The sequence below is a fragment of the Misgurnus anguillicaudatus genome, chromosome 10 (genome assembly GCF_027580225.2).
Source record: "Misgurnus anguillicaudatus chromosome 10, ASM2758022v2, whole genome shotgun sequence".
Lineage (NCBI taxonomy): Eukaryota > Metazoa > Chordata > Actinopteri > Cypriniformes > Cobitidae > Misgurnus > Misgurnus anguillicaudatus.
In genome coordinates, this window is record NC_073346.2 from 27060285 (window position 1) to 27087919 (window position 27635).

Here is a 27635-nt window from a genome sequence, read left to right on the forward strand (position 1 = left end):
GCAGTGCCCCCAATAAACTCTGCCTATGCGATTTGGGGAACAGTGCAGTAACAATACTACTGTGATGAACTACACCTGTGGTCATTCTACATGTACATTATCTAAAACAGCACCTAAGCTACGTAGTTCAAGAAAAGGTGTCTTCATCTCATGCAAGTTAAATATTATTCATTTCTTTCATGTACAGAAACTTTGCTGACGACACTTTAAATGTTTAATAATTTGGGGGCCACTGGAAACGAAAAAGACTGAATGGCGACAAAGGTAGTTTAGTACAATGATAACTTACAAACCCTCTGCAATATTTTCAGTCAGCAGAACAGAGATAGATAGATCCACTATTGATTTCCCTATGGAAAGGAAAGGCCAGAGATTGCCATCAGCTACTGATACAATATCAGAAGTAAAAGACACCCAGAAATAGGAAACAGGATATGTTGACACTGCAATATGCTACTGCAAAGGTATGCCATTAAACTCAAAGCAGAAGAGTCATCAGCAGTTTTACACATCACACAAACACAATGCATCAAACTTGACAGTTGTTTCTTGATGCATTTCTCTCTCTTTCTTTTAGTGTCCCTCGTCTTATACATCGAATGTATGCAATTTTACAAGATCTTTAGGATATTGAACATGATCTCTTTTGAGAAATATGGGTCAAGTCCATAAAGGCGATAAACACCTTTTTTATTAGTTACTACCAAATTCAGTATTGTATCAGGTCAATATTAAAAAGTAAATTCTTAAATTTTACGCAAAATCCAACATCCGCCGTGTTATTCTGTCATCTTTTCTCCCTTTTTCCCAAAATGCGATAAACGCCAGGCTTCCTCCTCTGCAGAATGCAATAAATCTGCTTAACCAATCACAGCGCACCATTCCATGCATTGTAAACAATAAGGGTGGTGCTTTGAATACACACAGAATCCTAGTTTTCCTCATCTACTTTGTACTTCGTGATCAACAAACAAATGAAAACAAAATAATACTTTTGATGGCATTGATAAACCTGGTTTTCTGTGGCGGAAAGAAGGAAAAATCAGGCGAAGGAAAAATGCTGTCGTTGGTTGTTCTCCCTACAGCATCAAGCTTCTGTCATGCTAACACATTGACCCCAGGGGATCTTATATATAACTTTCCATTATTTTACTTGAAGTCAACTAAAATCAAGCAGGACCAAAACATTTTACAGCTGATCGCTGTCAAAAAAGTTCAGCGACGACGTCCCAAGGATGACAGCAGCAATAACAGTGTTCTTAATATGACAAAGTAAGTGTTTTGATTTATGCCATTAATGTTTATTTGTTTAATCAGTGCATACCACTAGTCAACTAAATGAATAAAACATGGCAAAGATAAATGCACATTTCTATATTGATTCAATAGATTTATTGCATTTTGCAGAAAAAAATAAGTTTTTATAATAAATCTTTGAAAATCAAATAATGAATTAGAATTTTTTATGTTATTATAACCTAAAGATGCTATGTGAAAGTTTGAAAATAGTGGTTTTCATCTTGTCAATTTCTTGGTATAGAAAACACGATTTTACCGAAATTAGTCAAAATGGATTTATTGCAATTTAGAACCAAACTCTTTATATACTTTGTCAAAAAAGCTACAGAACAAGTTCTGCAATCCAGTGTTATATTTGATAAACACAAAACGGTTTGTAACTTTCGCATTAAAGGTGCACTGTGTAGGTTTTTTGCGGCATCTACTGGTGAGATTGTGAATCGCAACCAATAGTTTATTCCATATAGCTCACCATTCCCTTTTAAAATACAAAGCTACGGTAGCCGCCACAGGACAAACATGTCATCGTCTGAGACAACGTAGTGACAAAATGCGCTCTAACAGTTTAGGGATGTGACGACTTCCATGTGAGGGGAGTCACGGTGTATGTAAATAAAACATCTAATTTTAAGGTAATTAAACAATATAGTTCTTTTTGTCAGGTTTTAATACACCACTAATAATATAGTTATGTATATTATATTGCACTGCTGTCAAAAGATCCTTCTAAAAGTTACACAATGTACCTTTAATTTGTCCTAAGAAGCTTTTTCCACAAGCAAGAAAGTTAAAACTTTTTATTTAGTGAATTATGTGAATAGGCAATATTATTAGGTATTATACACGTGATCCATAATTTCCTCGTATGTCTGCCTAGTATCTACATATTTCTTGCTAGTGTACTGCCAACCTCAGACAGTCCATCAAACATTCAAAATAGGCCACAGGTTCCCAGTAAAACAGGCCTGTAATACATTGATAACAGACTGCTCTAGTTTCTGAACAAACCACTTCAGCTATTTAATTCTTCTGCAGTTTCTTATCTAAGACCAAAAATCTTTTTTCCCAAACAGCACCCATTATACTTTAAATTAAATCAGTTAAACACTAAAAAAAGCAAAGCTGAGCACTCCTTAACCCTAGGATCTCAATATAAGTGGTAGCCAGAAAAAAAAAACACCATAAACTGTTCAGTGTGTTCAGAGACTTGCAGCACCCTCTTAAGGCAACAAGGTTAACCGAGTTAACCAAGTCGCGGCATAAGGTTTTCTACAGGTTTTCAAAAGCCTCCACCCTGAGACCGCTCTCAGATCTGTCTTCCTAATCAAACTGTAGTCTAAACTCTGACATCTCTGTTGGGAGAGGTGAGGTGGGAATCCAGCAAGACTGACAGAGTAATTACCCGTGGATTTGGAGGAGAACTTGACGGATATAAATAAGGGGTAGAGAAAGTGAGTCATAAAGACAGCATACTCTTAAAAAGATGAATGAGATCATAACCTCACGGCCTGGCCTATGAGCAGCATCAAAGTATAATAACAAGAAAAATCTGCATTTGCTTACTCTTCAATAGAGTTAGTTCTCACGGGTTTGAATAGTTGTGTCCACACATTAGCCAGCAATACATTGGTTCACTGTGTTCTTAATTCCCATTTTCACCAAAGCCTGTTGACTTTCTCTGGTGCCTGGCCCAATGGTCTTTAACACACCTCTGCCTCTGCTGTACAGCTCAACCAAAGAGCTGGCCGGAGATCAGCTCCACTGGTTCTCCCCATGCAGCAAGAACCGAACCAGACAATGCCAGACACGCCCAAGGTCAGAGAGACCAGCAGGCACCAAACAGACTCTCATTCTCTCTCTTCATCTGCCCTTACCTCCAGACAGAAGTGGTTTGGTGTGTTGAGAAAAGCTCTTCAAGGCAATGTTAAATCAACTTGGTGCTCAGGGGCAGCTGTGCTATTGGAAAGAGGCTTTTATAAACATAAGTGTGAAAAAAACTCATTCTGTGTTAAAAAAGAAATAAGCAGGCAGTTCATCACTGGACAGTTTATCGCTTTAGTGAGAATAGGGAAGCATTTTGAAAAAGCTTTCTGAACAAACCTGCACATTTTTTATACGTTTAACTTTTCAGCACTTGTGGTTAAGATACACCTGTTATGCTCAGATTTAGGATATTTCCCACCTCAACCTGAAAATAATGTCTGAAATGGCGCTCTTTTAATGTTAGTTGGATTAACGTAAAATATTACTTAATTTGGTAAAAAAAAGACCTAAAATACTTTAATACCTAAAAAATAAACAATTAAACTTACATGTTCTCACTTCAAGTAAAAATTTTAAGTGGAAAAGCAAACGAAAACAAACAAACAAAAAAACAAAAAAGGCATTTCTGTAGCAACAGTAACAACACCAAAATTAATCAGTGTCAAAGAATACTGTTGGCAGCTGTAAAATATATAATTACAACATTAACTTACATTTCAATGCTTCTGCTAGTCTGTCAAGTAACAATACTGGAAGTGTTTCTGCATGAGGTTCACTGTAAAAAGTGAAAAACTTAAAAAACACTTCAATTGGTAACACCTAAAAATATAAAGTTCTTTCAACTAATATGTTTAAGTAAAAAATACTTTAAAGGGGAGATATCATGAAAATCTGACTTTTTCCATGTTAAGTTGCTTTGTAACGGGATGTACAGTCAAAACCAGGAAAGGACAAGTAGTAAGTTTACATCATTTGCCGGTTTTGACGGTTTATAGATGTAAATATAACAATCATAGCTCAGCTGACAGACGTGAAAAACAAACAAATTGCTCACTTTATAATCAGTGTTGAGAGTAACGCATTACAAAATATAATACATTACAGTAATATATTCGTTTTTGCTGTAACGCAGTAATATAACGCATTACTGAAAAATTTTTGGTAATATTTTACTCGTTACAGTCTTAGTAATGCGCGCGTTACAACAATGCTTTTCAAAAATAGACTGTGTTATTTAAATTTTTTTATTTTCGACCAATGCGCGCGACCAGCATCCACACAGGAAAAAGCGGGTAAAATAGCGTTCGTATGTCTGTTTCTGGGTGCTGTATGCAGCATGTTCATTTTTACTTTAATTTTGTATTTGAACTGCGATTTGGACGCGGTGCGCGCCAAATATAGACGCATTTCTTAATGAGCCGCTTCTGGGAAGTCCGCGGCTGTATAAACATTGACTAAAGTGGTCGCAATCAGGTCTGGTAGCACCGCACACGCATAATTCTGCAAATGAGAGCACTAATGTATCAACAGAAAGTTTCTATCAGTCTCCCCTGCTGCTTGAACCTTAGAAGTAAAGAGACTTTTAAAAAGCTTCCCTGTAAAATCCATATCAACAGCAGCAATGACAAGGTAAACCTACGTTGCTATGGTTACCTAAGCAATATCGCTCGAGTAGGAGCGATAAAAAGAAAGTCCGTAGCAGGGCCACAAAAAAATGCGGAGATCCGTGAGAATGCCACGGAAAAATTAGCACAAAATTCCGTGACTATCCCACGGAACTTTGTGAGATCATGTTGGTTATAAATGTTTACTGCTGAAAAGAGAGAGCCTTAGCGAAGATTAAAGATGGCTGACTCTCGTTTTGATTCATACTTTTTCGAATGGACTCGGCAGTCCAACCCCTCTGGGCGGGTTAAAAACATGCGTAAATAAATCCTACTACTGTCTGTAGTCTTTGCCTCTGGCCAAAAAGTCCTCAGATAACGCAAAAATCATAATTTTGCGTCATCGGAAGACTTTTTTCTAGAACCAAAATACAGATATCTCTCCTTTCAGGGGGACATGAGGAAGGGAATCACGATCATTCAAAAATACTGACGGGTTTCTACTGATACAAAGCTGAATGCTAAATCGGTGAAGTATCCCTTTAAGTGCTATAATTGGATCCTCAGTGTTTTTATCAACCTAGAAAATGTGTAAAGAACAACCCAATAACTACGTTTTGGTAATCCATTCCCTGCAAGCATGTAAAAATGGGTAATTGAAATTTGGCTCCCCTTGTGATGTCAGAAGGGAATAATACCGCCCCTTAATCTGCACTATCCAACCACGGCACTGCCATTTAGTGCAGAGATCAGCTCATTTGCATTTTAAAGGACACGCCCAAAAACAGTACATTTTTGCTCACAACTACAAAGTGGCAATTTGAACATGTTACATTAAAGGAACAGTATGTAGGATTGTGGCCAAAACTGGTACTGCAATCACAAAACTTGTGGCTAAAACTGGTACTGCAATCACACAAATGGTGGCCAATACACAACATAAACATCAGTTGAGGGCTGCAACTCCACTTTTTAAATGACAATATCCTGGCCGGACCACTGTTGTCAGTGATATAAGTATTTGAAATGAAAATGATTTCAAATCATAAAATGATTTATGATTAATTGATATAAATATCTTACATACTGTTCCTTTAACTAATCTATATAGTTTGATCTAAAACTTCACATACGTACTCTGGGGACCGAAAGACTTATTTGACATCTTAACAAAGTCTTAAAAATGTCCCCTTTAAGTAAAAAATTTAACTTAGGTGTTACCAATTGAAGTATTTTTTTTTACTTTTTAAAGTGTTGCAGCAGTCGCTAAAATCTTATGGTAATAACAGTAAAATGGCATGAATGCACCTTAAATACTTTTAACTTAATTCAGATGTTATTTCCAGTTTTGAGGTGGGAAATATCCTAAATCTGAATAGTCTGGAACACAGCATGAATGTGTTGGTCAGCAGAGGCGACCCAATAATGCATCTTTTCAGCATTTATGCATTTACTACAGTAAAGGGGTCCTATTACACCCTTTAACAAAGTCTTTGTTTTTCATGCTTGATATTAATACACACGCACAGCATCTGTAAACAATTGGTTCACTTGTACATCTGATATACATTGCACATGCATACATATTGCTCTGAACACCCATTCCTTTAACCATACCTTTAAGAGTTTTTAATCAATATGCTATTGTGTTGAAAAATACCAGAGTGCTTCTGAAAAAGAACTAGCGTGCTGAAAAGATCAGCTTCTGGACCAGACGTTATGCTGCAAGTCAAAAATCTAATGCACAGCCAACTCCTTATAGGCATATCATTTCATGGAGACACGTTAAAACTATGTCTAGCATGATATTAGAGGATGAATGCTGAAATATCTCACAAATTCTAAATCTATTCAGACACGGAGATGATGAGGATTCTAGCCAGCAAATTATATGGAAGCCACAACAGATTTTCATCTGTCCAAATGATCTTCGGACATAAACCCAACTCCATCACTCCTGAGAGAATGTGGCGAATGCAGACTGCTAAAGTAATCTCAACGCCATCACAACACAATACAACAATCCCTTTGTGCCCCTCGTTCATTCAGGAATGATTTATTACTTGAGGGGTGGTTTCCTACGGAGGTAAACTGTTTGCTCAAACAATAGAGCAGGCAAAAGTCTCTTTTAATTAAGCGCCTACGATTCACACTGGTGCAGTACAGGAAGTAATTCTGAAAGTAATTCTTCGCATTGTATTGTTAAACTAAAGCATTAAAGGGACACTCCACTTTTTGAAAATAGGCTCATTTTCCAGCTCCCCTAGAGTTAAACCTATTGATTATTATCGTTTTGGTATCCATTCAGCTGATCTCCGGGTCCGGCGGTAGCACTTTTAGCATAGCTTAGCATAATCCATTGAATCGGATTAGACCATTAGCATCACCCTAAAAAAATGACCAAAGAGTTTCGATATTTTTCCTATTTAAAACTTGACTCTTCTGTAGTTACATTGTGTACTAAGACAGACGGAAAATTTAAAGTTGCGCTTTTCAAGGCATATATGACTAGGAACTATACTCTCAAACTGGCGTAATAATCAAGGACTTTGCTGCAGTAACATGGCTGCAGGAGGCGCAATGATATTATGCAATCCCCAAAAATAGTCCCCTTGGTAACTTTCAATAGCAGGGGACTATTTTCGGGCACTGCGTAATATCATTGCACCTGCTGCAGCCATGTTACTGCAGCAAAGTCCTTGATTATTACGTCTAGAAAATCGGCCTAGATTATTCGGCCTAGAAAATCACAACTTTTAATTTTACGTCGGTCTTAGTACACAATGTTACTACAGAAGAGTCAAGTTTTAAATAGGAAAAATATCGAAACTCTTTGGTCATTTTTGAGCACGATGCTAATGGTCTAATCAGATTTAATGGATTATGCTAAGCTATGCTAAAAGTGGTACCGCTAGACCCGGAGAATGGATTCCAAAATGGTAAAAATCAAATGTTTAAATCTAGGGGAGCTGGAAAATTAGCCTATTTATTTTTTAAAGTGGAGTGTCCCTTTAAAGTGAATTTAAATTTTTAGAAAATTGTTTCAGTTTGGCAATATTACGGCTCAAGATCTCTGGTGGACAACCTTGAGGTCAAAAATCTTAATCAGTTTAAGTTCAGAAAACTCTGGGCCATTTCAGAAACGCTATGTTCTGCTAAAGCAATTTAAAGTCCATTTACTCCTGTGCTTTGAGCTGTTGTCCTGTTGCAGCACAACTTGTGATTAGCGACCAGATGGCCTTACCAAAGTCCTGATAAAGTCAGGAATTAGTTTTTCTGTAAAGAAAAACACACACACAGAACTGTACCTCTGCCCTCACTGTTACTCTTCAGCTCAAGCAGGCTCCCAAGGGGCCCATGGGGCCCAAGAGGCTACTCTTTCTATTAAAATCCCCAGCTGAAGCATTCCCTAAGGAACCCAAGCCTTTCAGCCAACGTCATTCCACTCGGAAGTGAGAAAGGCCAATGACTGTCCCCTCCATCTCTTGTCCTTTACACAGTTTGCCCTGAGATGGCCCATGTTACCATAGCGATAGCGGGAAAACCGTCACTGCTACAGCTCAATGAAAAGCAATGAGCTCTAATGAAATAATTTGACATGGGAATTGTGCCTCTGCACACAGGCTACAGAAGAGAGATACTTTTCAAGCCGTTCTCAGAAAGCTCAGTCAACCCCCCGCAGACTATTTCAGCACCACAAAGCCTGAGGAAAATTGATTCTTGAATTAAACAGTCCATAAAAGAGGTTAAAGTGTTAGAAGCAATGCAGCTTTTTTCAGTGTTCTGAGTTTATATTTAGCCAAAAATGACCAACTGTGACTTTGCTGTATCTGCTTTGGTTTCTCTTTTAAAAGTCACTGTAGGAAAGAAAGTTGCCTGATGGGAACGGTGTCATTATTTTTCATCATTTGTGTCTAGTCTCACACATACAGTACGAACACATTAACTGTGTACAACTCAATGGAAGCTCGTTCTGATGGCCAAACACCAACGAAAAGAAATATGCTGTAAAATGTAATGATTTACTTTATTCCCTTCGTCTATTTTATATGTTATTTCATATCCTAATTATCACAGATACACTGCACAGACTCCATTCATCTCTGTTATTAATCTGTATTTAAACACAGCCAGACGTTTCCCATTTACTGCTCCCCACAGTTCACTGATGGATTGCGAATCAAGGTGTATTTTTCATAGCTTCTTCAAACACTTCGTTGGATATGCTAAACTACTCGACGACTCTTTTTCACAAATCTGACTGATGAGGTTCTGCAATTTATAATAAGGAGTTTTATTAAAAGTACCAGAACTGTAATCATTTCTTCAGTCAGCAACCCACAATCTTTCATTTTCCACCAGCACTGCAGTTTTAGGGAAAAGTGATGCTGTTCCCTGAAGTTTGCATGTCCACCCCGTTATTATGGAATCATGGAGATATTCTAGCCAACTGGAGGGAAAACAGATACTGGGGTTTTTGAGTTCTGCTTTAAATAGAGCCATGTGTGGTACTGGGACCATACGACAGCCGCCATCAAAGCCAGTCACACCAAAGCTTCTGAAATAGACTGTAATTTGCTACATAGCATCTGCTATTTAAAACAGGTAAAGTTTCTTTTTTAAAACTGCACTAAACATGTTGGGAAGTCTATCATGGCAGCCTAAATTTAAAATGAATGGCGCTAGTGCTAGGATATTTCAACTGTACTACAATGCAAACTCCGGTATACATTAATACTGGATTAATTTTTATACTGTAACTGTTGTTTTGATGCAAGGACATTCTGTAGATTCCGAGCTGATTTCCAGGGTCTTTAAAACATTCCTTCATTCTTTTCCTTATTAGCCAAAAAAGAGAAACCAGATAATGTCAGTAACCCTAATTAGCCCAAACTGCTTTCCTCAGAGATAAATGCTCTTGAAAAAGCACAAACCCATAAACTACTCTAAATATCGGACCGCGGAGCCATTAGACTGTGGAGGACAGTTCGAGGCCGGATTACATCACTTCATGGCTCGGTGCAATGTGGATATGTGGGGAAGAACTTATGAGGCATGCAGTCTGTGATACGGTTCGGGTTCCTGCCACAGGAGTCAGGGGTAAGAGATGTCCGCGAGCCCGCAAACCTAGAGGCATGCGCTTTCCACCACATTCCTGCAACGCAACGGCTCAGTTATGCATTTCCATCAGTGGTCTGTTGGAGGAAAAGTTTGCTGTGTGAGGCGGAAGGGCTTGGTAGATGTTCTTTACCTGTCTGTCACAGCCTTCATAAATTCCTCCAGCAGTTCATCGTAAGCCTGTCCACGTATTCTTTTATGTCTCAGACCGATGTACAGAGGGTCTTTAAGGAGCTCCTGCAGAAAGAGAGTGAGAAAGAAGAAATTAATTTAAACCAAATATAATACTTTTTATCAAGTGGACGCCATTTCATGACATGATGATTTATTATTACCACTATGACATGTTTACAGTAACGGTACATTCACACGAGGCGTAAGCATTAATGCTTGATGGAGTGTGGGTTTGAAGCCTGGCCAACAGCCAATAACAATGGTCGCAGCACATGCTCCTCTGTTTTCCAGTCTTGCATAAACGTAATTGGTTGGCTCTGCTAAGGTTATTTGCATAAGGCGATCTGATTGGCTGACGCACACGTTGGCACTTGAAAAGTTGAGAAATGTTTAACTTCTGCCGCGAGCAACGGCAGTGATGCGACCTTAACGGATCCAGAATTCAGTTCGGCAATGCATGACATCACCATTAAAAGTAAACGAGAAGCGTTAATGCTTACGCCCCGTGTAAATGTAACGTTAAGTGTTTACAGTGTAAGCTTTCACATCCCACTGCAAAATCCTTTATGCTGCGTTTACACCAGCTGCGGCAGAGGCATCAAGCGTGAGTGATTTCAATGTTAAGTCAATGTGAAGACGCGTTGACGCGCGTCTGGAGGTCTCGTGGCGCGGATAAGGCATTTGGAGCGGCGCGGCTAGTTCGAGCAAAAGGCGCGAATTGAGCAAATGGCGTGGTACACGCGAATGGTGCTTTTTGTGCATTTGACGCAAATTTGCAATTGACGAGTTGAAATTTTTTTACTTTGCCGGATTTTCGCGCCACGTTAACCAATCAGGAGCCTGCTTGCTGCTGTGGTGGCAGCCCCGCCTGGAGTCACTCATTCAGCATGAAGGCTTGTTATTGTCCATGCGCACTCGGAGCTATACAAGTTCTTATTTCTATAGAGACAGCAATAAAAAGGACATCGCTTGGAAGAGTGTCAGTGAGGACATTGGGCAACCTGGTAAGTTGTAAATACACATTTCACTTTTGAGTCACGTGACGTTTATCGAACCCCGGCCTTTATTTTCCCCCTATAGTAAGGTGACTAAATACAAACCGGTAACTCTCTCGATAAATGCACAATCAACATCGGCCATCCTGCAAACAGACAACCGCATAGCACTTGCCACCTCCCACATTTATGTATGTATTTAAGAAACATTTACATGTGTATATATAATTATTTATATTTTTATATATTCTATATGATATATAAATAAATAAAAAATGATATATAAATTTAAAAAAATTCTGAAATGAATACATGTATGTGTGTGTGGTTAAATTTACATAATAATTACACACAGTACACAGCAAAAAAGCACTTTTATTTTTTTATGCGATTAATCGCGATTAATCTTTTCCCAGTACTATAAAATATATGTTATACTTTTATGTTATTTATCAAAACAGTATTTCTATTATATATATACAGTAGAAGCATTGTATCTAAATTTGACTTGACTTATGTTATCGTAAAATGTTAAATCATAATGTCCTTATAATATCAAACATTATCGTTACCCAACACTGTAACCTTTAATTATAAATATAGACTTTAAAAACTGCAATGCATGTAAAAATAAGAAGCAAACATACAATACGCCCACGTCAAAACTTGTATGATGTGCACAGCGCCGCTTTAATTACATTACACATTGTAATCGGGTTCCCCGCTTCTGAAAACCTCCCACAATCCTTTGTGCTTTTTGCCTTTCAGCATGCATTAGGAAGAAACCACGCAAAAACCAAGGGAAAGAAAAATGCATAAATGCATAAAACAAGACAGAAAGAGGCCAACACGTGAGGAAAAACAACTGAACAGCATTCAAAAGCAAAGCAGCTTTCGCTCTCGTACGAATCTGCGGACATTGTCGAGTGCTAGAAGGCTATGGAAAAACAGAAGCATGACAGGAGAAAAAAGAGAGATCTGTTTTGGGCACTTCATCGCTGTTGTGTGCCAGTAATCCATAAAAAATACATGACACCTTCATCTGTCTCAGTTGCACTTAGACTTCACATTGTGCGACTCAGATTATATGAGCCTGAAATGCTTTGGTGATGTGAAATGGGACAAAGAGGAAAGAGTTGTGTGGCACTAAATGAGGAAGGAAGAGGTAGCAGGTATATTACTGATTTAACATTCAAAAACTGAAAACATCAAACGACTCTGCATAGATGATAATAATCCATAAGAACTTTTTATCTGCTTAATTTAAATGAAAATACAATTTTTTGTAGTCACATTATGCAGTAGCGTGACATTTTGTATGTTGGACATATATTTTTGCACTATATATACAGCATCAACATTTACAAAATACATACATACACAGCTTCTCTTTTCATTTATTTTTAATGGCCTGTGTTATTACTGTAACTGAAGAACCGAGTCAGTATTGAGTTCTTTCAGACTGGCCTGTAAAACTACGCAAGATCACGATACAATAGAAACACTGTGTAAGTGTAATGGCATGCAGGCTGAAAAAAACCCTGAAAGATGAAGGAATTTTATTAAAGGAGATATTTCACCTTCAGCACGTCTTTGGATCATTCTCCTCAGTACTTTTACGTGACTATTGTGCTTTTAAAACGGAGCACTGTCTGGTTTGAGGAGCGTAGACAAAATCATCAGTCTGTAAAAAGAAATGGAGAGCTCAGATATGAGAGTGCGAGTGAAGTATTCATGTCTGCAGGCTGATTTATTGTGTGTCACTTTAAAGTGCATACTTAGAGACTGGCTTCTTTAAAGAGTCCTATAAAAGAACCTCTTTCAGGACCATATATTATACAGGGCGAGAACGGCTTTGATTTAAGCAGAAACGTCAAACTGACACTGCTCCTCAGTGTACAATACTATCATGACATGATGGTCAGTTACCTCCAAGGGGTGGAGCCAAGACAAACGCCTCATATACTGAATTTATGGGATAATTGTAGCCCATATAGAGACAAAAACGTTCTATATCATTTGACTCTGACCGTAAATTACCTGGATCAAAATGATGAAAAATAGCCCTAAATCTATTGAAACACAAACCAATAACTACTAAAAGTAGTTATTATTAAAGCAGAATCTCTTTATTAAAGAGAAATAAAGCAACAACCTAGTTTTTAAATCCAATGGTCGCCAAAATGTTTAAATAAAAAAAATTCTGATCAGCACCTTTTTGTCAGATCTTGCCCTCACACAACCATAATCTTGATTTAACTCATTCCCCGTCAACATTTTTTTTGTGATTTTCACAAAAGTTTTACAAAATGCCTTCCAGGAAAGTTTTCTTCTAAAAATATATAAACATACAAATATATCAAATGAAAGAACAGACCCTCTGCTTTCAAACAAACAATAAACAAACAAAAAACGAAAAAAAAAAAAGTTTAATCCTATCTATATTTTTTCTCTGCGCATAAACTCTTAAATATGGGTATTTTTCTTAAAAAAAAAAAAAAAAGCAAAAAGCCGAAATAATTGCTTTTTTGTGAAGGAATTTTGATCAGATTCAGAATGATTATCAAAACATACACAGAGTTTGCTTCAGTTTTTTATAAATTGAGTAAGATCATCTAGTGGATAATCGAGGTACACTGAAAAAAAATGATTCATTGAATTTAATCAATTTTTTTAATGTAAGTGGTTGCAATCAATTTATTTAAGCTACATTTAAACAAAAAAGATTAATAACGTAAAATAAAATATAAAACTTTGTTTAAATGTAGCTTAAATAAATTGATTACAACCACTTACCTTAAAAAAATTTATTAAATTCAATGAATCATTTTTTTCAGTGCACGCCTAGCGCCCCTAGAGGCCACAAGCGCCGCAGCACTGTCGCAAAGGAAAAGAACTGGCCAACCTTAAAACTAAACCTTTAAAACGCTAAATAATCAAAATTTTGAGGCATCAGGGATGTTACAACTTTCTGATGAGGAATTGGCAGAAGCCATTTCTCAATCTGAAGGTTGCAGCCTCCGGATGTCGTATTTCTAAGTATTTCTAAGCTGCATACGTCATCAAGACTGTCTTATTTCAGAATATTAACAATTATAAAGTTGACTATTATACTTAGTTAATCGTAAATTGTTGCAGTATGCTTATGACTTGCGAATGTAATGCTCAGTTTACCTTAATAAACCAGGCTTGATGACGTATGCAGCCTGCATTTTTGACCTCCGGAGGCTGCAGCTTTCCAATTGAGAAACGACCAGAAGTATTTCCTTGCCTTTTTCGAAACAAATATTGTTGCATCGTCTCTCTCTCCCTCGTCACCAGGATTTTCGGCAATGGCGCTCGTTTTTCCTCCCTTTTGTGTGACAATTGTCGCTCCAAATCCAAGTAAACTGATGTGTTTAGGTCTGCCGCTTTGTAATACGTCAAGCAAATGAGGAAGAGAGAAGAGAGAAACGCTCGGATCTGATTGGTGAATGAATAGGGATTGGTGAATTAATAGGGTTTGGTTTTACACTGTGTGAGTTTGAGCAAGTTTGACTGACTGCTATAGCATCCTGGATTGTAATGTAAATACCATAGACAGTAAAAGAAAGGTAAATATGCAAACACGTTAATGCAGAATCTGAATACAGGGAACTATATGCAAGATAATCGCCGTCATTTATAAAGAAGATCGCATTTATGTATGAATCAAGATCGTGAGTTTATATAAAAATTGCCTTAAAGGGGAATAGAACCCGGGTCGCCCATGTCGCCCATGTCATAGGTCCATGACACTAACACAAAAAAAAAACACGTTACAAAAATTGTGTTGAGGAAGTGGAGGAAGTGACGTATGCCGTAAAGCAGTCGAATTTTTGTAGTTTTAAAGTACTAGTAAAATTTAATCAACTTAAATTGATTAAATTCAATGAATCATTTTTTTCAGTGAAGTTAGGATTCAGCTTTTTAAAATGAGGGGTTTACATGCAGATTAACATTCAGGACGGGAAATGTCTGCAAACTGGACTGAAGCAGATATCAGGTAGCTTGTCACTCTCTGTGCTGAAGTGAAGAGATCATTCAGCAGCATATAAGAAAAGCGTGTCAGGCACTCATATGAATTTATAATAAAAAAATGCATGTGCGTCATCCCAACAAGATATATCATTCAGCTCTTTAAAACGGGGTTTACTACACATTAACAATCATGATGAGAGATGTCTGCAAACTGGACCGAAGCATATATCAGGTAGCTCATCACTATCCGGGTTGAAGCGGAGATCATTCAGCAGCTTAAAAGAATAGCGCATCACATGCTTTTTTGACCATTTTATCTGACAGTGTGTGTTCAGAAGATTCTCAAAATGTCAGAAATACATCTTAACAAATTGTGTGTCATAATAAATTTGTGTGTAATACATTTTTGGTGTAAAAATCAATACGAAATATTACAAGCTCTGAAGTATATCACAAGGTACATCATAGGTAAAAAAGTTGTAACTGGGATGGTACCTTTTTATGTACCATTTTAATACAGGTATGTACCTTTGAGTTTCCCTAATGGCGCTTTTCCATTGCATAGTACCCCACTGTTTAGTTTAGTTTGGGTCGGGTCAGCTCACCTCACATTGACGTGGTTAGCTTTTCCATCGAGTTTGGTATCACTTCGCAGTGGGAGGGATTATAGGCGTGTCGTTATATTTGCGCTGCTGTGACAATAAACGTTTTGTCACAGACAATAAACGTAGGTGTCCCGCTCACGGGACAGCGCCAGTTAACGGGTTAAAACTTATTTATCTATTAAGGACTGCAAGTAAATAACTGTAATTTGGCATTTCAATAAAAATGTAAAAAAATATATTATTTTAAAATGATTTATTATTTGTTCTGCCTTTCTTCTAAAACAGTAAATTAAAAAAATTATGGATAACAATAATTTTATCATTTTTAAATATTTTAGCGTTAGAAATACTATACTGTGACTAAAGTGCTTACACTTACTGGTGTATAAACCATTCCTGAGTTTGGTAATCATCAATACTGTTTAATAAATTTGTTAAGCATTGTATATTATAACAGATACACTCACAAAGTTCTAGAGTAATTCTTGTGAAGTCTGTGGGTCTTGATAAGTCTGTGGGTGATGAGAGAGAACAATTTTCCTTTCTAGAATTGGTTTTGATGAACCATGCTTTGTGTGTATATACAGTATATAGTCTTTCAGGTGAGATTAACGGAAAGGAACAGAACACAGTCAGGGTCTGTTAGTCACAGTCAGAGAAGAATAAGAGAACGAGAGAAGAGAGAGGTGGGACTTAGACCCGTTTCATAGTTTTCTTTGCCTAGGCCACCCACAACAAACAGCATATTGTTTGTAATGACATCATAGTTTCCTTTCAGCGTATGTGAATGTACTGTATGTGTGTTTGTGAGGTCACACGAGGCATTTTCTGCATGTCAATATCTGCAGAAGATGGTAATGGGATTATGAATTTGCATCCTGAGAACAAACATCTTAGCTCATTTTCTATATTTACACTAGATACACAAAAGCTAATGCGCGATTATAAGCCGCTGTATGGTGCTTTGTGTTTGGGAGCCTGAAATTCTCCTTATGAAAGCCAGGCCTGTTTAGATTGGGCACAACACTCCAGCAAACACTAACATGAGGTGTTTACGAAGAGACAAAACAAAAAAGGAAGCTCACAGATAGTGTTTATGTGACTTCGGTTGAGATTCATGAGCGACTTTTAGTGTAGGAGCAACCTTGACACTGCAACTACAAGTTACTAGACTTGTGTTCAGATGGATTAACACAAACAGGGTGAATAGTTGCATCCAAGGGTAAATATATAGTACACTGGCCACACAGTCCCATTATTTGGAGCAGTCAAGCTGAGAAGGCTATGATAAAAGGCATATGCCAGAAACACAGCCAGGAGGATTGTGTATAAAAATAGTAAATAAACCAGATTTAAACTCACATACAGTAGTAGCACGAACGCTGTGTGCATGTTCTTATTTTATCTTATCTATACAAAAAATATTTTCAGTGCCATTCAACTCTTAAAATAAAAAGTCAGCTCAACATTTTCTTCAGAAAGACCACATGCGTTTTTCTCTATGCGGATTAGAGTTTAACCGAAGCGTGCAGAACCTGGATCAAGCGTTTATAAATGATGCATACAGATGGTGATTCAGATTTCTCTCAGTCTCTACTAACGTTACTGAGTGTGTTTAAAAGAGACAAAACTGATCCAGGAGCAATTGTCCTACTCCCTCTGACGGGTCGAAATACGGTAGACAGTCTGACCTCAGTCAGTAGGCGTCTTGCTCCCTTAGAAATAACAGCAGGCATAATCCTTTAATAACACCCATTTTATCATCTGACTGCACAGTCTTATAAAACACACACGCAGCTGTGGGGACGTACAGTAAGTCGTGAATGAATCTATCATTAGATCTGTCATCTCTTTAGAATATCCTAAAAATGAGGTCTTAATAACCTCAGGCTTCATACAGAGCCAGCCAACGGTGCAGCATAAAAGGCCTTTCGTTTTAAACTTGTAAAGAGAGGGAAGAATAAACCGGACACTGAGCCACATGTGCGGGTATAAACTGTCGACACACTGCTATGTCAGAATGCATGCGTGTGTATACAGAGATCATTTACAAACCTTCATTCTCTCTATCACACACGCAATATTAACCCCACAAGCGCAAAACGTCAGCACATATGAAAAGTGTAATGAAAACAAATTAAATGAAAAATAAATTAACCCAATTTATCTGAACACACTTGCAAACACAAACGTAAGGCAACATCTTGAGTCTAATTGTGTATTTTGATGCCTGAAGAGATCACAAATTAAGCATCACGGCAAAAAGCACACGTGGATCAGGCCTGCAGGATACTGAATCAGGACTGAATGGGAAAACTGAGTCAGAGCAGTTACGCAACAGTGTCAACGCACTTTTACGCCCTTACTTTTTATAAGCTTTTCTACAGACCTACAAGCGCATCAAGTGGTTTGATGAGTTGAACTGATGCAAAAGCAAGAAATTATTCGGGCAGTTGACTTGACAGTATTGAGGGAGCAATGCAATACTCCATCTGAAATAGTTTTAAACATCTATTTTTATTTAAAACTTTTTTTTGACGTCTCATTAATTTCGAGACTACATGGAATATATGTACTTTTGGAAAATGTATGTCACACTGGAGGACTTCTTAAGGGAACTGCGAAGTAAAAATGCTGACAAATTTGAATAGTGACTAATTATAGCATCTAAAAATATACACTTTCCATTATACACTTAGCAATTAAACAATTACAGATTATTTAATACCAGTTTTGAGGTCTACAGCTTCTGTACTGTACTCTAACAATTAAAAATTTATTTATATTTTTTTCCAAATTACAAAGTAATAATAAACTCGTCCAAACTATGCCATAACCAAAATGTAACTGGGAATTATGTTGGTGACTAATAGCATCCAAAATAAATAAAAAAATCTGTCAAATTTAATTATCTGTTCACATTTATTCTGTGCTCTTATGGGCTGCTTTTCCTTCAATATTCAGTCCAAGTCATCTATTTTAAAAAGTAATGTAACTATGGGAATTATGTTGGTGACTAATAGCACCCAAAATAAAAAAAAAATCTGTCAAATTTAATTACCGGCTCACATTTATTCTGTGCTCTTATGGGCTGCTTTTCCTTCAATATTCAGTCTAAGTCATCTATTTTAAAAGTAATATTCAATATTCAGTCTAAGTCATCAAATTTAAAAAGTTATATTTTAAAATAAAATTTTAGTTTTATAAAAACAGAAATTAATCTGTTTGGCACAGCTATATTTTTGTCTTTTAACCAGCACTTATAAGCATTTAAAGGATTGGTCAATTTTCTTTAAAAAGTCCGGATAATTTGCTCACCACCATGTCATCCAAAATGTTGATGTCTTTCTTTGTTCAGTTGAGAAGAAATTGTGTTTTTTGGGGAAGACATTCCAGGATTTTTCTCGCTTTGATGGACTTTAATTGACCCCAACACTTAACACTTAACTTTGCAGTTTCAACTGAGTTTCAAAGGACTCTAAACAATCCCAAATGAGGCATAAGGGTCTTATCTAGCGAAACGATTGTCATTTTTGGCAAGAAAAATAAAAAATATGCACTTTTAAAGCACAACTTCTCGTCTTCCTCCGGTCCTGTGACGCGCCACGCGCCCTTACGTAATTGGCGTAATGACGTCGAAAGGTCACGTGTTACATATATGAAACGCACATTTGCGGACAATTTTAAACAATAAACTGACACAAAGACATTAATTAGAATCATTCGACATACAACAACATCAGAACGGTCTCCACACTTGTAAACACTGGGGCGTAGTTTCGATACGTCATCCGTGACCTCTTGACGCACTACGTTAGGTCGCGCTGACGCGTCACAGGACCGGAGGAAGACGAGAAGTTGTGGTTTAAAAGTGCATATTTTTTATTTTTCTTGCCAAAAATGACAATCGTTTCGCTAGATAAGACCCTTATACCTCGTTTGGGAAAGTTTAGAGTCCTTTGAAACTGCAATTTTAAACTGCATTAAAACTGTCAAGTGTCGGGGTCCATCAAAGTCCATTAAAATGAGAAAAATCCTGGAATGTTTTCCCCAAAAAATATAATTTCTTGTCGACTCAAAAAAGAAAGACATCAACATTTTGGATGACATGGTGGTGCGTAAATTATCTGGATTTTTTAAAGATAATGGACTAATCCTTTTTAACCAAACACCTTCAGATGAAAAGATTTTTAAGATCATAATTAACATTTCAGTCAAGCCTTTCAAAACTTTTGACTGGTAGTGTATGTGGATATATTTACTTTATTTGCCCTTTTAAAAGAACAAATTTCACTACATTAAATCTAGAGAAAATTATGGTTAAAACAAGTAAAGTAAGACTTACACACTATTTTGATAATATTTTTGTTAATATTTTTCCTAGCAAGCAAGACAAAGTTGTGCAGTCTCTCTGTCCTACCTCCCTTTCTTAATTCGAACTTTCTACCTCTCCTTCTCCCTTTACAGATTTGGCATCTATTACGGCAGGCATAAGTCGCGGCCTTTGGCAGCAGAAGAGGAAGCACCAGGTGTACCCTGGCACAAACTCTTGGCAGATGAGCCAGTGGTTTGTTATTCCTGTGCTGCCACACCCTTGGACCCGCCGAGGGTGACACAGACTAAATTTACCTCAGCGCTCAGAGGGCTATTCTTAGCCTACAGCCATTGCCATAACGTCAGCCTTTCTGCTACGACACTGCAGTGCTGCGACCGGTAAAAACAAACACGGTAGGAAATTGTCTTTGCAGAGAGGATGTGGCCGCTAAAAATAGTTACGTCTCTCTTTGATTATATCCGAATACTGGAGATGGAAGCAGGAGTCAGCTGTCACGGTCTGGTAGGCTGTGGTGCCACGGGTCCGCTCACCTCATTGTCTGTTCCCACGTCCAACATGACAGGCAGGCACTGCTGAGGCGGCATTCCCCCACAGGCGGTGTACAAGGCCAGTTTACCCACAGGGATGCCCATTCCGTAACAGCCCAGATCCCCTAGGCCCAGAATCCTCTCGCCATCTGTGACAACTATAGCCTGCCAAAAAAACAACAAAATAGTCAATGACAAATTCTATGCAATCCCTTTTGGGAATGCAATGAAACAGATTGTACTGACAGACAGCGTGTCTGAAAAGCTTTGTGTGAATAAAGCTAATTTCGAACAGATATTAACCGGGTTTCCCAAAGGATGAGCTGTATTGCATAGTGTCCTTTTTCCTTGGAAAAATCTAAGTTATTATTGAAATGTCAAAGCCACTGAAATATCATTATGGAGGATACATCAGGCATCTTTTAAGATGAGTTGCCTGGAAACTATTATGTTTGTTTAAACTCAGCTTGTTTTGTTTGTTTGTACACAAATGAATGTCAGCCTTTCACTTGAATGTTTAAACATTGAGGCAGACGTTTGGTGTACCTTAAAGTACCTACAATTGGTACTTTTCTTTAGCCTACTGAATGGAATAGCATGCCGTGTAGGCTGCTTTTTTCATTTATACAATTCATTTTGTTCTAAAATCCTCCTGACTGGTCCTTTGTATCTTATATGTGAGCCTGTCTGTGAAATCTAGGCTAAAGTCTCATAATCTAATTGTGAGATTTGGATCATCCATGCTTTATTTTACTCATCGATTTTACTCTTTAACTCAGTCAATATTAAAGATATCAAGGTTATTTTTCACCGAATTTTATTTACATTATATAGGATGATTTTATGTATCACAAATTTAGCTGGGTTTTCACAGGCAGGGTCACATATGTGATGGATTTAAAACTGGTGAAAACTCCATTTTCACATATTCCCAATAACCCAACAAATTCAACACGACAGCGAAGGCTGTTCAACTCCATTTTTCGGACACAATTAATTCCAAACACGTTTTTTCCATCAACTGCGTGATGCAGATTGTGGTTTTAAATATTTTAACTGGTCCATATCATGCCACCCTGCATTCTTTCCCAACACGCCGAAGCCCTACAGGGTGTGACATCATTACTTTAATAACTTTTAAAAGCTTAACAGGCAAATTACTTTAACATTATGACACTGTTTTCACAAAGCAAGTCATTTACATTTGGATTCAATGCCTTTGGATTTGATAAACCCCAGGAGTCTTTCATTTAAAGTCTGCCTGTGAGACTTCTGGTACATTCTGTAATAGTACAAGCTGGTGTAGATGTGAGTGGGCAGTACTTACACGAACATTTTCCTCTGGCCAGCTCTGCAGCATTGTGGAGATGTGCGAACGATCATGAATGGTAATGAATAGACCCCTATCGAAGAAAGACAAAATTCGTAAATTTAATTCTTTACATCGTCTTTCCATTCAAAATGGCCAAAATCAAAACATTTACATTTTAAAATCAGGAGGTACAGTCTCATTATACATTTTATTACCATTTGAGGTCTCTGCAGTTTTATTGCTTAAAGTCACTTGGAACAGAATTTACATACACACTTGGGACTATCAACAAGAAAGCAAAGCTATAAAACATTTGTATGTTTATATTACCAAAAAATGGAACAAATCAAAGTTACATTAAACACTGAAAAAACAAATCATTGTTGATAAAACCAAACTGAGTCTATTAAAAAAAAAATTACTTTGAAAAAGACATTTTACATGACAAAACCTTTTCTTCAGTTTATTATCTATTATTTATTTTAGCCTTGCTTGACATCTCTTGAAATGTCTATGAATTTAAACAAAATATACAAGAGATAAATAGGAGACCGTTACTAAATAAGCAAGGCAAGAAAGAATAGTTAGGTGAAACTACTGACTGTGTCCAGTATCTACAGCCCTATAATAAAAATAAAGATTTAAATATTAAAGCCTAATGAATCTATTTTCACACAGTGCCCATACCCATTTTAAACAACTCAGGGACCCCTGAAGAACCGGAAATTCAAATACTTTGAATAGAATTTTGCCACATTAAATAAAATGATCATCACTTATAAAATTCAGGACACCTGACTGTCCAAACTCAAACCTGTTGCACTATGAGCACTTTGTCATGCCTCTACCGTGTGAGCTCCCATGTAAAAAAGTAGTATACTTTATGTACTTCAATCATATTTCTAATACACTAAAGTATAAAACAAGTATGCTTCTACTTGTTGTGCTTTATTTAAAGAGTATTTAAAAGTATACTTTCAGTGTACGCACAAAATGTACTTAAACATAACTATAATTTGCACTGCATGCCTTTTTAAATGCATTTCCATTAAAATGGTGATACAATGCAATTGTACTGTAAGGGTGCTTAATTGCTCATGAATCTTGATTTTCAGTAATGTATTTTAGTGCACTTAAAGTTTAAAAAAGTTGTTCCATTTTAGTATATTATTTACACTTAAAGTGTAGTCAAATAGATGTTAAGTTGAAGTTAATACATAATTGAAAACACTTAACTATACTTGGATTTGACGAAAATAGTGCAAAATGTAAAAAAAATACTTATTTTTAAACACCTGTTCAATTTCTCATTAATGCAATTATCTAATTTAACCAATCACATGGCAGTTGCATCAATGCTTTTAGGGGTGTGGTCCTGGTCAAGACAATCTCCTGAACTCCAAACTGAATGTCAGAATGGGAAAGAAAGGTGATTTAAGCAATTTTTAGCGTGGCATGATTGTTGGTGCCAGACGGGCCGGTCTGAGTATTTCACAATCTGTTCAGTTACTGGGATTTTCACGCACAACCATTTCTAGGGTTTACAAAGAATGGTGTGAAAAGGGAAAAACATCCAGTATGCGGCAGTCCTGTGGGTGAAAATGCCTTGTTGATGCTAGAGGTCAGAGGAGAATGTGCCGACTGATTCAAGCTGATAGAAGAGCAACTTTGACTGAAATAACCACTTGTTACAACTGAGGTATGCAGCAAAGCATTTGTGAACCACAACATGCACAACCTTGAGGGGGATGGGCTACAACAGCAGAAGACCCCACCGGGTACCACTCATCTCCACTACAAATAGGAAAAAGAGGCTACAATTTGCACGAGCTCACCAAAATTGGACAGTTGAAGACTGGACAAAATGTTGCCTCGTCTGATGAGTCATTCAGATGGTAGAGTCAGAATTTGGCGTAAACAGAATGGATCCATCATGCCTTGTTACCACTGTCCAGGCTGGTGATGGTGGTGTAATGGTGTGGGGGATGTTTTCTTGGCACACGTTAAGCCCACTTAGTGCCAATTGGGCATGGTTTAAATGCCACGGCCTACCTGAGCATTGTTTCTGACCATGTCCATCCCTTTTTGACCACCATGTACCCATCTTCTGTTGGCTACTTCCAGCAGGATAATGCACCATGTCACAAAGCTTGAATTATTTCAAATTGGTTTCTTGAACATGACAATGAGTTCACTGTCCTAAAATGTGGTGGAACACATTGAAATAAAAAAAGTGAATGAGCTTCGTGCCCTAAACGTGCATCCCACAAATCTTCATCAACTACAAGATGCTATCCTATCAATATGGGCCAACATTTCTAAAGAATGCCTTCAGCACCTTATTAAATCAATGCCACGTAGAATTAAGGCAGTTCTGAAGGCGAAAGGAGGTAAAACACAGTATTAGTATGCTGTTCCTAATCCTTTAGGTAAGTGTATATTAATACAAGTAATTTAAACAAATAAACAAAAATGAACCCAATAAATAAATATAAATGACATTATTGTCATTGCAGGAGTGCAATTTGCTGGTTGTCCTGCAGGTGAACTTGTAACTCTGTTGTCTTACAATGCACTTATGAATTAACGATCACTCCAGAGCACTCATAGATCTACGATGATTTTCAAGTGCTACGAAGCTTTTGGGAAACGGCCCGTAATTCTAAGATGATTCGTACGATCGTTTTTACGACCTACTTAGCCTTACGATGCTTTTGGGAAACCCGGCCCAGCTCAGTAATGCTTATGAAACACCCTAAAGCCTTTAAGTAGTTTGAAAAATATGACATTTATTATGCTTTGGGTTTCAAAAAAGGCAACTCAAAAAAGGCTGGAGAGGATGATGAAAAAATCTCCAAAACAGCCTTGAGCATGTTTAAGTAGAGCTCATTCTTTTTAAGTTTGAAGCTTGATCTAAGCTAAATTGACACCACACTGTAAATCACTTTGAAATGGGATTGTGATGAACCCTGGTTTGGCCCTGGCCACTTCGACTTTCATACAGCAGACCTGAAGTTCCAGCAGATGCTTTAACCTTGTGGTTCCTTTTTTGATCTTTTGCAGTACTTACACAGACTCTCTTACCTTCTCTGCCCCTCAACCGGTCTTCTCTTCCATCTCTTGACCCTGACTTTTATTGGTCTATTTTCCTTTCTAATAAGACCCCCTGATCATAGCTGAATAAGTAGGACCCGCGAGGCATTGTCTGTCCTGACAATGAAAAGGTTCCTTCAGGACAAAGACTTAGTTGCTTCTGCACTCCACCCACACCCTTATGGAAATGTTCAAAACTTTCAGTCAGCTCGAGTTTGCAGATTCCATAAAAACAAATCTCTAGTACATCTGGAAATCTTGTACATCGTGTACATCTAAGAGTGAGCTTAATAAAAGATCTATTAATATTAATAGCACGCAACACATTTATCATAAAACAAATCTAAACATTCTTACAGTCAAACAGGTTATTTCACAAAATAATATCATTCTGAATAACGGAGTTACTTCTAAAACATTTTCTCAACAAAGTCTCCGCCAGCATTTTTTAGAGTTACTTTACATTAATTTTTCATGCTATGTATCAAAAGTTAACTATATTAATAGATCCTAGTTGCAAGAAACGGCAATGATATCTGCTGTTGTTTGCAATTACTTTCTAAGGAAGTTGAAAGGCACGCTCTCAATGTGGATTGTGGGATTGACAGTTGCGCAACGGAAGCATATTCAGCCCCCAAAGCTATTGTACAGCCCTCTGGCATTGTGAGCAACAGTGGACGGATCTCTTTCACAGCAGTGCAATTGTAAAATGTCAGGGAAAATGGTCAAAAATGGTCCCAAGCTGTCACTGTAGGTACAGATTTGAATCCATTACCAATATGTACCTCTGTGGTACTATAAAAAACTCTAGGTACAAAGATAGTATACAGTATAATAATGGTCTACCAGTTCAAAAGTTTAGTGTAGCAAATCCAGTTATTTAAGAACACTCAAGTATCTGAGAACACTCAAGATACATTTTTGCACCTGTGTTTATGTGGACACTCCCTATTTTTGGCTGCACTCATGGGTTGCAGTGATGGTCTGCTTTATGGAACTATCCTACTAAATGACTCTTACACAAGATAAGTGGGAAAACATCATAGCACTTTCAAACTACTTTGGACCATACCCAGACATCCAACGTCCTCTATGGCTTGATAGGAAAAAACATTAGTTTTACATTTAAAGCCCCCATGCAACATGAATTTTCTGTATGTACAAATCAGAAAGGTTACCCAAGTACCATCTATATTCTGCAATTATCTTGTTCCTCTATAATGTATTTATGCATCAAGAATACAAATAAGGATTCACTTTGTTCATCAATTCAAGCTCATTATTTAGTGTGGGAGGACAAATGGTTGTTAGATACTGAAGCACAGCGACCTTTAAAATAACATTTTTGTCAATTTACTGTCAATTTATAGCAATAATTGTATGATTTATGTGGCTCTGACGCAACGCGCTTGATATTACCGTGCAAACTGGTTTGCCATTTTGATGCTGCATGACCGAATCCATCACTGAACAATGTAATGTGTGGAGTGTGACCGGTCAAGAGTGATTGTGAAAATCAATTTCTTAAACAATGTCTCTGAGGAGAAATCACAGTGATGGAGAATTTAGCATAGAGGATTTGACATCAAACCCTAAATCAACTTCAATAATATTAAGGCCCAAAATTAAGTGGGTCACAGAAATGTACTGCTACAAGTGCCAAACCTGATTTATTTGTTTCTATTTAATGCTTTTACAGAGTCACGTCGACTCCGGGGAAAGCTGCCATCTCTAATAACTTTCAAATACCGCTACAACCAGAATGGATGCTCACAATTGTGTAAGGGGCGGGGACATGCGCAGTGGCTCAGGTGCTTCATTGAACCACTATTTTAACCCCACCCAAATACTAGTACTACATTACAGTCTTTTTGGCATGGTTCAGTCACCTTTGACCAAGGAACCAAAATGATTTTTCTATGGCACCTTATAAACACCTGTTTTAAGAGTGTAGGGGGGGGGTGTACACGGAAGAATGTTTTTAATTGTTTCCATGTTTTTAATTTGAAGCACAGCATTGTCCAGATGCAGAGCGATCCTTAAAGCATTCTTTCTCTTTCACGTGAGGCGTTACTTCCGTTTGTGTAAGTTGTGGATGTGGATAATTGCGGTATTGCGGAAAGCCGGAAATTCTCGTTATTGGCAGGGAAGCATTTTCTCTTAATTGACGAGTTAACTCATCAATGGCGGGGAAAGAGTTAACATGTATTTATAACAATTTCATCTGGCTCTGGAAACATTTTAAAACACCACAAAGAATGGCCTTCTCAGCTACCGTAGTTGCAACTCTTGCGTCATTAGAACAGTGTGCACACCAAAGCTTTTACGCCCGCGGTCGGCGCATGTTTTCAGTTGTTTCCAATGGAAGCGCTGCTTTTTTCAAAACATTCAGCAGCTGGTGGATTTTTTCCATGCTGAAAGACTGCGCTTGGCGGTCTTTCCGTGCTCAACGCTGAGCGCAGAGAGTTGAAACAGATTCAACTTTGGGTGAAAAGCTCCGCTCGACAATGTCAGTTATCACACGGCCGTCCAATCACAGTGGAGGAAGGGCGGGACAAATATCACAACAACCAACCAGGTCAAGTATCACAGCTACCAAAGTGCTCATCTGAAGAAAGCTGGCATTTGGCGTTTGGTGTCATGCCCCCTTCAAACTCAGAAGTTTGGGCATACTGAGCCAAAGCAAACATTTGAGGATAGGAAATGCATGGCATGTGCATACTTTACGATCATAGTATATCTGTATTAGGATATAGGGGCGGCACAATGGCTCAGTGGGTAGCACTGTTGCCTCACAGCAAGAAGGTCT

General features: G+C 37.6%; 1 protein-coding gene across 2 annotated transcripts in view; it reads right to left on the reverse strand.

Moving 5' to 3' along the window:
* me1 (malic enzyme 1, NADP(+)-dependent, cytosolic) overlaps nt 1–27635 on the reverse strand; it is a 99585-nt gene that overhangs the window by 17066 nt on the left and 54884 nt on the right. For both annotated transcript variants that reach the window (XM_055210465.2, XM_073872276.1), the window contains exons 4-6: nt 21749–21824; nt 20425–20586; nt 9919–10022 (exon numbers count right to left, since the gene is read on the reverse strand). In XM_055210465.2, coding sequence (XP_055066440.2) covers nt 9919–10022; nt 20425–20586; nt 21749–21824 — 342 coding nt within the window. The remainder of the gene's footprint in view (nt 1–9918; nt 10023–20424; nt 20587–21748; nt 21825–27635) is intronic.